General features: G+C 47.0%; 1 protein-coding gene across 2 annotated transcripts in view; it reads right to left on the reverse strand.

The window, feature by feature from the left end:
• NPLOC4 (NPL4 homolog, ubiquitin recognition factor) overlaps nucleotides 1-12,567 on the reverse strand; it is a 53,964-nt gene that overhangs the window by 12,448 nt on the left and 28,949 nt on the right. The window contains exon 12 of one of the 2 annotated variants that reach the window (XM_081576277.1): nucleotides 8,795-8,955. In XM_081576277.1, the coding sequence (XP_081432403.1) occupies nucleotides 8,795-8,955 (161 nt within the window). Of the gene's footprint in view, nucleotides 1-8,794; nucleotides 8,971-12,567 lie in introns of both variants that reach the window. The other variant, XM_081576276.1, reaches the window with a different exon arrangement.

Below are 12,567 nucleotides of genomic sequence, written 5' to 3' on the forward strand. Positions count from 1 at the left end.
GCCACACAGGGAGTAAGAGCACCAGCAGAGGACAGGTTCCTGGAAACAAGGCCCACTCTGTCTGCCTGCCCTCCTCGGAGGCGGGAATCCTATCCCTCCCACCTGGGCAAGAGCCCTTGGTCTTTCTGCATGCTTGTTGCTGCAGCACAGAGAGCATGCCTGGCTTTCTGTGGCTCTACCAGCTTTGACACTGGCAGCTCAGGATATGAGCCTCGCTGAACAGGTCCTGGGCCCCAAAAGTGGTAGTTTTTCAATGGAGGAAACATGGTAGGAGGTGGGAATCAAACCCAATCAAACTACATCACCATTTCCAAAAATACATGCTTGCCCCTACAAGAATCAACCTGCAACAACTCACACACAATCAGCCCGTCTGGAATTCATCTGCAAATCTAATTAAGCTCTAATATGCAGAGACATTTTCACAGCACCTGTTCGCTTTAATCTTTCCCTCTAGGGATGTTTTTTGCTAAATGCCCCCCTCTTTTTTGTGTGTCATGCTATTCTCTTTCAAATTTAACTACCCCACTGTACCCTTCTGCTCCCCAAGAAAATAAAGGTGCTGCATCCCCCTCTCTTCCCTGGAGGAAAAGCAAGTACCTTCTATCTCTCCCCCATGCTTTCACTCAAATGTTTTTGCCAACCAAGCCCTAGCCCCACACACCATTTTAAAAGGCAATTACTTTTTATGGGCGTTAGCAAATGTCAGGCAGAATACACTAGGAAGAAGACATCTTAATTCTAAGTTTGGCAGCCACCAAAGTGTCAGCAGTTCTATCTCCACCTGGAGCAAGACACTGGGAGAGTCAGAAATCGAGGTCCCTGACGCCTTGCTACCTACCATCAGTCACGTCTAGAAACGTCAACGAGAAATCCAGGGATCTCTGTCTTTGTTAGCTCAAAGGCAAGCAGGCTTTGTGCCAGGACAACAGCATAGTCCACTGACTGGGTGGCACCAGCTTGCTTTGGAAAAGGTGAATGAAATCCTTAATGTATTGCTTTTTTCCTTAAAGAACTGGCAAGAAAACAGTAAGTGAAACTAGCAGCTTGATCTGAGACTTCACAGGATAAAGCAAGAAAAAACAACATTCTCAGGACAAAGTCTCTTTTAAAAGTCACCATTTAGGAAACAGTCCAGTTGATAAGCACCTAAAGAGCACTTGTTAGAAGCAGAAGACCAACAGAGCCTGGTCCAGGCTTGACAGTGTGCGCGTGCAACCAGCGGGCCCCAGAGCACGCGGAGGGCACAAAGAGGTATGAGGACAAGCTGCTCTGCCCGAGATCTAACAGCCAGGAGGGGCAGAGGGCAGGTGGGAGAGCAGGCGAGTCCACTTCAGACTCCGGATCTCCTCCGCAGCCCTGCCACCAAGGGTGTGGACATCCAGCTCCATTTCCACCCTCGTGGGGGTCTGACCACAGACTTGTCATCTCCAGCTCAACAGAAAGAATGAAAGCCAAGCTCACAGGTCTCAGAGACCACAAAATCCTTCTCCCTCGACTGGGATGTTGTACTCGTATGTTGTTGTTCAGTTTCTTCTCTTGTTGGCTATTTCTTGGTTCCTTGATACATTTTCCTGAATAATGCTGGTGGCAAACATCTCCTGTGATGAAAACATTCATTTAGCATTAATTCCCTGGTAGTCCGGTTGTTAGGACTTGGTGCTTTCACTGCCAGGACTCAGGTTCAATCCCTAGTTGGGGAACTAAGATCCTGCAAGCCAAGTGGCACAGCCAAAAATAAAAGAAATTTTTAAAAATAAATGGGCAAAAAATAAAACATTTGCTTAAAAAAGTCTTGCCCTAACAAATATAAAGCTGTATTATGAAACTACAATAAATAGATAAATAATGGATAAACATTACAAATCTCAATGCAAAATTAAATCAAAAAGCACTAAAAGAAAATATAAGTAAACAGACAGCTTTAAGTAAAGTAAAGAATTACTTTCTAAGTATGATGACAAAAGCAGGAATTACAATGAAAAAAGATTAAGGTTTCTCTGAATCAGAAAATGTTAGAACTTCCTCTGTATGTAAAGTTAAAGAAATGATACATATGACAAAGGATTTACGTATAAAGACCCCTCATAAACGAATGAAAAATGATGAATCGCTTTACAAATACCTCAGGGCACAAAGAGGCAATTCAGAGAAAACGGCAAGGCACACAAGAGACTTGGGACAGAGTGAGTGCAGAGCATGGGGTCCCGAGAGCAGGGCCCAGGCAGGCAAATGGACGAGCACAGGGCTGGCCTGCAGCACAGCCGGCGTGGGTAAACTGTAACCTTCTCGGGGGAACTTTGGGAGACCACATGAAACCCCTGAAATATAGGTTAACCTCTGACAAAACAACGCTGGTGGTTTGCTCGGAATGTTCCAAGTAACTCAGCGCACACACGGAGTGAGCTCCAAGATGAGTCACAAAGCACGGCTAGTCAGTGCCAGATGCTAGGACAAACCATGTTGGGCTGACGACAGGGGGGTAAATGATGGGTGGGACAGAGTGGACTCCACAGGCCCCCAGAGAGCACCGGTCCCCTCCACAGCCTCGACACCCCAGCTGCCTGTGTGCTCTCTCCTCCCCACTGCAGCCACCTGTCAGCTCTTCCAGCTCATTGCTGAGCCCACAACCCCCTCAAAGCCAGGAGAACCCACCTTGCCACCCCCCTGCCTGGGCAGCCACCTAAAAGCAGCATTCCCTGGGGTCTCTAAGACCCTCTTTGTCCACTGAACAGTCCACCTTCTCTCCTCTACTTCCAGGGCTTTAATCTGTAGTTCTCGGCAGATAACCCTGAAGAGGCACTCTTGGTTGGCACCTCTTGCCTTCCTTCCTGTCCCACCGCATGCAAATTCAAAACATGGGCACTGGGACCCCCTCCCCACACCCTCCTCTCACCACTACTCATCAAGGTTTATAACTCCAGCACCTCCACTCACCTAAACCAGAGACCCACTTCCATCCTGGCCTCCCTGTGCAAGGCCCACAGGGATCTCAGCTCCAGGACACCCTCTCCATCCCTAAAGACCAGGGAGAGTGGACACATGTCACCTGGACTGCGGCACCAGCATTCTCTGCACTGGGCCCCAGACTCTGAATCCAGAATGAATCCCCCACACCAGGTGCTCCCTCCCCGCAGCCTGGCCTTCAGCTCCTCCTGCCACACCTCACATTGCAGGCCCATCTCACATCTCTCTCCAGCTGCCCCTCCTGGATCAGCCACTGATCAGCATTTGACACTCAGGTGGCTACAATGGCCTCCTGCCTCCAGATCCCTCTTCTTGCCACACCCAGCAAGAACATTCCAGAACCACCTTCCATCTTTCTTTCTATGGCTTCTCACTGCCCACCAGCCATCATATGCACACTCCAGCTAGATTGAACCTGGGTCCCCTGGATGCACCATGTCCTCTGGACACGTGGCACCCAAATGGGCTTCCTCCCCACCTGGCTAACTTCCTCGCCACACCAGACACCTCAACAGCCCCCAACACACCGCTCAGGAGGAAAGGACGAGTGTGTCCGCTCACCACTATAGCCCCAGGGCCTGGCGAGGCACCCGGCACCCTAGCCATGACTGGACTGAATGCAGAGCCTACAGTTCCGTGGGCGAGGCCTTGTCAACGTCCACACATCCGTGTGAGCTTGGGGGTGCTGGAAGGACAGTGACGGCAGGTGCTGGGGTGTCTAGTTTCTTATTAACCTGTAAAGTCTGATTTTTTATAACAAACACACATTTGATTTCACGTTAATAAAATGCTCTGTGAGAGAACATTTAGAAGGCTTGCACCTCTGATGCACACAACCTCCACCTCAGCGTCCGGCTGCCCGGCCCTGAGCGTCCCCTCGCCAGCTGCCCACCTCCTCGCTCCACAACCCTCCTCTATGTGCACCTCTCCCCACCGACAGAAGGTGCTCCCCAGCCATTCTTTCACTGGCTCCACAGCGCTTCCCAGGACAAACAGATCAGAGCTGCAGACAAAGGTGGACCCTCAAGCTTTCCAGCCCTGTCCTCTGTGTGAACGCACATACAAATATGTGTACATACATGCACCAACATCTACAGGTGTGCCTTTAAAACACAAAAGTGAATTGGGATTTTTACTATATATACAGATACATTTTATTTTTTAAATATATTTATTCACTGAGCTGCACCAGGTCTTAGTTGTGGCATGTGGGATCTAGTTCCCTGGCCAGAGATCAAACCCAGGCCCCCTGCATTGAGAGCACAGTCTTAGCTGCTAGACCACCAGAGAAGTCCCAAACAGATACATTTTAAATTTTACATCATGAGTTTTATCGCATATCTTCACATAATTTTCAAACAAACATCTTTAGTGACCACAGAATATCCCACCATATAGATGTATTACAATTTAATGTTCCTGTTACTAGACTTTTAAATTGCTTTAAGTTTTTGTTACCACAGATAACACCATGATGAACAGCCCTAGACAAACACGAGTATGTGTCATGTTTACAAGGTATATTTTAAATCAACCCCAAAGCCCACAGGAGGACTAAAAGGATTACTTAAATGTTTGCTTTCATAGGTCTCTTTGCTCAAACTGATATTTTCCTGAAATGTATGAGAAATGAGTGTCTCAACTCCTACAGGGCAATAAACAATTCTGAGAAGCCCTTCTAGCCTGCTCTCACTAAGGGGAAAGTAAGCAATCTAAGAAAACAGCAGCATGATTAAGGAAATAATATGTTCCATGACAAAAGGGAGCTCTCTTCTTAAGGGGAGGAAACTTACAACAAGACGTGGAAATAAAAAGCAAATGTCCAGCATGATAAAGGGTACAAAGAAACAAAACACAAAAAAGCCCCACAGCAAACTCAGTTAATGATGAAATCCTGAAAACACATCCTTTACAGTTAAAAACCAGACAAAAGCACTGGTTACTCAACACTTCCAAAAGCCCTAGCCAGCACGAGGAGCCAAAACGAAGGGAAGAATCATCACTCCTGCATAATGCAGAGAACCCAGAACACATGTACAAATTAGAGGAACAAGTAACAGAGAGCTGAAGTGCCAAGCTGGCGCTTACTGCAGTGTGTAGAAACTATAACGTACCTAGGAACAATCTAACAAACAACGGACAAAACTTTCAAGGAAAAAAATCCTAACTTTCTGAGAGACGTCAAAGAACCAGAAACAAAGGGCAGTATCACCTGTGTGTGTGTGTGTCTGTGTGAGAGAGAATCACATCTGGGTGAAACCTGCAGGCTGGTCCTGAAGTCTACAGGAAGCAGGGGAGGGTCAGGAACAGTCCGGGCTTGGGGAGATAAGCAGGGCAGGGCTGCAACGGATCAGGGAAGAGTCAAGTTACAGTGACTCTGGACAGTGTGGTACTGGTGCTGGCTGAGCAACACCGGCCAGGGGACAGAAGGGAGGACAGAGGTGAGGCCACAATCACGGAGACGACTGGTAATGCAGTAGCACCACAGATCAACAGAGAAAGACAGTTTTCCCAGTAAATGGTGTTCAGACAGAATATGGCTACAATAAATTAAGAAGAAAACTGGGCCCCTACCTCAGAACACACATTTGAAGCAATCCTAGGTGGACTAAAAACTCAAAACCACCAACCTTAGAGAAAAGATAACAGATTTTCTTTATGATTCAAAATGCCAAACCGTAGAAAGCTGACCACATGGAAATGTCAGCTTTCTGCTTCAATGACACCACAGGAGAGAAGAGGCAGAGGTGTCACATTCCTGACAAGGTTAGAGGCAGGGAGAAAAAGACTGAACCACTCAGGGAGGAAGAGCAAACAGATACAACCAGCACATCACAGGAGACAGGACGGAGCCAACAAATGAAGAAAAAGGAGCCTGGCCTCACTTATAATCAGGATGGCACGATGACAGCTCAAGAAAACACCCCATGGACGTCTGAATGGTGAGCAGGACTCGGGCCGAGGCTGTGGAGTACGGTGGTTCGTGAGGCATTCTGCTCACAATGGACTCGTGCCAAGGCAACACAATGGCCACACACCTGGGAGGTCTGAGGCTGCTCCAGGGTAAGTGAACATGGCCTAGCTTGGAGGACACAAGAGCACAGTTTTGGGTCTACTGTGTGCAGTAACATGTAAAACTCACAACACCTGGTTTAGGAAAACACATGTAGGAGGTAAAACTAGAAGAAAAGCAAGGAAGTCATACTGCACTCTCTCTGGAAGGAGACAGGAAGACCCAACAACTTCAGAGGCCACAGGAATGTTCCAGTTCTTAATTCTGGGGATTGGTATTTCTGCTTTTACTTCTTAAACATGTTTTATAAATAATCTTTCATATCTACTCAGTATTTAATTTTTAAAATTCTGGGAAAAGAAAGAGATGGCAGCCTGATGACCTTGGAGCAAGGTGTCCACACACATTGAGCGTGCCGGGCTTCACAGGTCTCTGCAGCGAACAGGGAACGGCTTTCCATGAGGACACCGGACCCCATCACTGCCCCCAGACTGGCAAGCTGTCTCCAAAAGGCTGAGGACCGCAGCTAGCAGGACCACCAGGTCTTACAGTCTAAAAGTGAGTCATCTTGCATTCCAAAATGTACCATACAAACATATCTTGTTAGACAGGAACTTTTGGGGAAAAGCTCAAACCTTTACAGTGGTTCCCAGCATGGTATGATTTTGATGTGTGAAATGTTTGATGATGGTTTAAAAGTATTTCTTCAGAGTACCTGATGCACACATAATTTGTGTAAGGGCAAAATCTATGTTATCAAGCCACAAAGTGTTACCGACCACCACAGGAGAGAAGAGACAACAGAATTCTTAATCAAGACTCTTTGGAAATGTTTCCTTTCAAGAATGATATGGAGAAAGAACCCTTTCTCAGAGCTCTTTACTGTCCCACAAATCTGAGGGGACGCCTGAGCGAGCCATCACAGGCCAGCCTCACTGTGTCTCTCCATTGCCACCAGCCGAAAGGAGCAGATACACCATCGAGGCCTGTCTGCTCAGCGAGCATTTCTTGACAGGCTGCTACAGAGTAAAGACAGGTTGCTTGCTACCATACTGACTCGGCCTTCCTGGCACAGTGATAATCCCTGCCCCCACTACCCTCAGACCATGCAGAAACTCAGATTCAGAAGTAGAAGACAGACCTTCATTCCAAAGAGCTGAGGAGGAGACCAGGGGCAGGGACAAGACCCTCAGGCCCTCACACTTTTCCTTTGCACATCACCCACTGCCACAGATGCCCACAGTAAGAAAGATTCAGTTTCAGACGGTCTCAGCCCCACTTCTAATCCCTGAAGAGGTGAAGTCTTTGTCATAATCATGTAGTGTCTAGCCTTCAAGTCACCACCAGAATGAGGCCCTGGAGCCTGTCAGCTCTGGGCGCTCTTCTGGGTGTCTGACATGTCCCACAGGTAGTAGGGTGTCCTTAGCACTGAATGCCATTCAGCAATGAAAAGAATGAAGCATTGCAGACTGCAGGCATGGATGAACAATAAGACACTGTAAGGGGTGAAAAGTCAGTCACAAAAGACCACACACTGTAGGATTCCATCAAGGAAACCAAAGAAAGCAAATCAGTGGTTGTCAGGAGTTGGGAGGACTGGGGTGTAATTGCTCAACGATGCAGGGCTTCTTTTTTGGGGACAAAACTATTCTAAAATTAGATGGTGGTGATGGCTATGCAACCCTGCAAATATCCTAAGAGCCCCTGAACTGGGCACTTCAAATCAGTGAACTGTGTGATGTGCATCTCAATAAAGCTATTTAAAAATACAGCCTTGTTGGAAAAATAAAAATAAAACAATGACTAGACACTAAACAGTGCACACACTGATACAAAAAAGAATGCTGAAGGAATCAAATCATTTTAAAGAACCTGGATCATCACTCTTTCTGGGTTTTCATTGCTTGCCTATTTTTGGTTCCAGGCTCCTTCTGCCAGCAAGTCTTTGTGGCCTAAGTGCAGTGAGACCACGAGCAGAACTGTGAACCTAGAACTCGTCACATGGTGAAAACATCCTTCAGCAATGGAGACGAAGTACTTCTCAGACATATGAAAGCAGCCCTGCACCACAAGAAATAAAGGGTCCTCCAGGCAGAGCAGTGCCGGATGGAAACCGGAGTTTGCCCAGGACGAGGAACAGGCAGGGTGCCAGACTGTGACCATGAACAACTCCCACGAGGACAGGAACCAGGTCACTAGCACCCAGGGAAGCACCCAACGCTGACTGTCCAAACCAGATCACAGCTTTCTTTCTTTTTTGGGAGGGGGCAGGGGTGTGGCACGCCACATAGCACACAGGACCTCAGTTCCCGGACCAGGGAGGGAACCTGTGTCCCCTGTAGTGGAAGCCCCAAGTCTTAATCACTGGACCGCCAGGTAAGTCCCCAGAGTTGTCAATAAAAGTCATTTTTATAGCTTTCACAGGAAACAGATTTAGAAATGGATGACTGGGTCTCCTCAGAAGAACCTCACTTCTGCCAGGCAGCTCCAACCTTCACTCCTGCTGAGGCCCACAGGCACCAATTCTTCTTTTCAGAAACTGAAATAGTCTGTGCTGCAATGGTCTCACTTGTTATGCACCCCAACCCCAGTGCGCAGCATCCCCACTTCTGCTTATAAGCCCTAACACCACACAAGCCTGAGTAGTTAAAAAAAGTCCTGGAAATGCTACAGATTCCTTATCCACAAGCTGGCCTCTAGATGACCATGGTGGACCCATGGCCAGAATGCACCAAAATTAGTAAAGTCCAGGACAGGTCAGCGTCCACACTGCTCTCCATCCACTTATCTCTTCTGGTACCATCGCATTTTTACCTTATAAAACACATCAGGCACGTACTGCTCGCTGCTGGACTCCTTGGCATAGCCGAGCTCAGGGGCATCCTTGCAGGGCAGCAGGCACTCATCTCGGACCAGCGCCATGCACTGATTGGACACCTGGTACCCTTCAAAGTGGACCTGGTTGTCGGGGCCACCTGCAAGAGAAAGACCTTCAGTGAGAATCCACTGGAGGATGTTCAAACAAGGGTCATTCTTCATCTCAGATCTGCAGAAGCAACTCCCACGTATGTGTCTTGGGTAGAATCAAAAACGTTCGACTGCAGCTTCACGAGAGCTATGGGCACAAAGCCTTGAACACAGGCTGTGCAAACGCCATTGCAGCTCCTAAAACAGGCCAACCAGTGACATGCTCTCTCAGAACTGGAGGCATGACTGTTAAACTTTCTCTAACACCCATCCAAAAGCACGCTTGGGCTCCTGGATTTCAGTAACACAGGGATGTGAACAACAGAGCCCCATGTTCCAGCAAATTCCATTCTTGAGTGAATGCAGGGAGACAGATGGGAGTGAATGGGAGAAGAGAGAAACTTTTCCCAGCAAATATAACACTAGTTATCTGCACAGTGCAAAGGGCAGCCCTGACCTCAGACACCTGGACAGTCAGCATATCTGGGAGGCAGATGTGGACCCTGCCACAGTACTTAGAAGGCCACTCTCCCTGCGCCGAGCCCTGCCCTCCACTCTAACCTTGCTCAGGTCCTACTCCATAGAAACCTGCAGCAGGGTTACAGTTCGAGACGAGGGTAAAACCCATGGAGGAGGTCAGGCAGGACCAATCATTCGGCTGTCTTCCTCCCCTGCAGAATCAGGGTCACACTCTGACAACTGCAATAGCTTTGGAGAATTAAAAAAAAAAGCTCTCAATGTCTCTAACTTAGTTTCTTTTATAAAAGCAGAGTAAGGTACCGATCAAGGAACAGGTATTTTATCTATCTGGTTTTCAAACATTTACCAGAAGGCAGACCTTATGGCCAGGCAATCAAACATGTGAAGGATGGGGCACAGCCATCCTCCAAGTGACAAGCAGGGGCTTATGTCGGCTTGACTCTGCACACCAGAGGCCAATAGCAGCTGGTTTCCAAATGCTGCGTCACGCTGGGCTCCAAAGGCTGGTGGACATCCAAGCTTAGCATCTTCTCTCTGACCCTCAACTCTCACACTTGGGGGAGGTGGCCAGGCCTGGGCAATGACAGCTAACTAAAGTCAAGGCAACAAACACAAGGCACATGACCCTCCAGGGCAATCTGGGGAATGAATGTCACAGCCCCATGAGTGATCTCTGACACTTTGGATAACCACTGTCCATAGCCACCCCCCGAGAAAGGGAGAGAAATTATGCATCTGAGCATCTCACAGCACTACCAAGGACAACTCAGCCCAGATCTGAAAGGACTCTAACTGCAGATCTTATTATAAGTGATTTACTACCTTACAGTTTTAAAACCTGTCAGTAAAGTGCCAATTTCAGAGGCAAAAATTCCATGGACAATCTAATTTCCAAATTCCCAACAACAGGTATGACTCAATAACTCAAAGTACAGGCAGCTCCTGAGTTGGAAACTATTTATAATTCTAAACATGTACCAGTTCTTTGGGTTCATCAAATAATTCCCCATAGAAACAGTAATTAAAGGGGTTAGGTTACCATGGGAGCCCATGGAAGCCTAAAGCAACAGTGCTCATGAGGAGCAGTTCTGAAATCTGTGGAGGTGATTTTTGTTTTTCTTAACGAAGTGGGGCAGAGTGGGGTGGGAGCTGCCAGTTTTAGCAGGCTAGAGTCAAAGGTGCCGGACATCCTGCTGTGTTCAGGGGAGTCCCTCATGACAAAGAACCGCTCCACATCACACCTGGCCTTGAAATGTCCTATGCCCACTCCTGTAGGCAAAACCCGTATTTGTGGGGACCTAGGATTAGAATCAACTGCATTTTATACACAACCACAGAAATAAACGCTCATAGCTTTAACAGCATATCATCTATGAACAGGATACCGTACAAGCTGAGGAAGGGCCCTGCCTGGCTCAGAGCTCTATGGAGGGCTGCTGAGTCAATGTCTAGGAACCATGTCACTGATGCCTGCACAGGGCCTGCCCACAAGGCTGGCAGCCCTCCACAGTGCTGTCCTCAGCAAGTATCAGTCCCCAAGCACTTGCTGGCTCATGGAGTATATTCTCTTATTACATATTCCTTCACTATTATTTTTCCTAAATGTTACAGTCATCCTATGACTCTGCTTTCTTTTTAGAATCAGGTATGTAGGCTGGTACATTATCTATGAACTTTACTTTCTGGATAGTAAAGACGTGTCATGAATGTACTAAAGAGCAGGTATCAGGTCTGACAGGTTTGAGAACCATGAGCCTAAATGCCTAGACCCAGAATCTCAGCCTAAATGAAGCGAGTGGGGGTTTATGTGATGTAGGGAGTAGAAAGAGAACACTTTCCTCCCCTGTGTCATACAGAAAGCTGGCTGGCAAAATTCTGATAATTTACAACCTGTCTCTTCTCTGTTCTCCCCCTTGGCTCCTGCTGCCCTGAGTGTTCTCATCACAATAGGTTCCCTGCCCCATGAGGCCCTGGTAAAAGGACTCTATACTACAGAATTAGTGCTTTCACTAATCCCTGTCCAAACTCCCATCCACTTCCTTAAGCACTTGACCCCATTAATTCACGTTAACATGTGAACGATGCTGCCATAGCCTCTCATGCCCAAAAGTACATTCATTTCAAAGAGAAGGTGCTTGTCACTCTAAATGGATCTCAAATCAAATGGATCTTAAAAATTCAGACAGCATGAAAGATGTTTTCCTTCATGGTTCCCATGGCAGTGGTAACAGGCTCAACTGGGATTAATAGGGGATATAGTTACTTATGGAAAAGGAAATGGCAACCCACTCAAGTATTCTTGCCTGGAAAATTCCATGGATAGAGGAGCCTGGCGGGCTACAGTCCATGGGGTAGTAAAGAGTTGGACACGACTGAGTACATATTTACTTACATGCTTTAGGATGTTTGTAAACTGGGTTTTTAAACTAGAAGAAGTGTGGTAACCATGAACAAACTGGATTATCTATCACCTCTGTGATGGAAGAACTCAAGGCTTCACAGGATCAAGGTTAGTGTTTAATAAACTGACCAAAGAGACTGTTTTTATGAGTTGGTTTTCCAAGTTTCAAATTCCTACTCCTTTTGAACCACATGGTCTTATACTTGGCTTTTTTCTAGGACAGCATCTCAAGTGTATTACAGAAGATTTGGTGGCACTTTTTTACAGGCCATAATCTTTTATTACTATGTGTTGATGATGTATGGGCTTCCCTTGTGGCTCAGCTGGTAAAGAATCTGCCTGCAGTGTGGGAGACCTGGATTTGATCCCTGGGTTGGGAAGATCCCTTGGAAAAGGAAAGGCTACCCACTCCAGTATTCTGGCCTAGAGAATTCCATGGTTTGCATAGTCCATGGGGTCATAAAGAGTTGCACATGACTGAGCGACCTTCACATTCATGACGTATATTTAACATGTAATACAACAGACACAATATCACAAACACACTCATCACTCCCAATAAAAGCTTTATGGAAAAGGTTTCTTAAAATGACACTTCCACTCATAAATAAACAAGTAACAGGAACAGTAAATTTCTTTTCTCTTACTTAACCAGAGCCATCCTTGGTTACTGGAAAGGGGCAAAGGCAGCCTAGAACTCAGATCCAGAACCAAGAGAACCTGGACTAAGGCTAAGAGA

This window comes from Giraffa tippelskirchi, chromosome 3 (assembly GCF_054371585.1).
Source record: "Giraffa tippelskirchi isolate mGirTip1 chromosome 3, T2T-mGirTip1v1.2.pri, whole genome shotgun sequence".
NCBI lineage: Eukaryota > Metazoa > Chordata > Mammalia > Artiodactyla > Giraffidae > Giraffa > Giraffa tippelskirchi.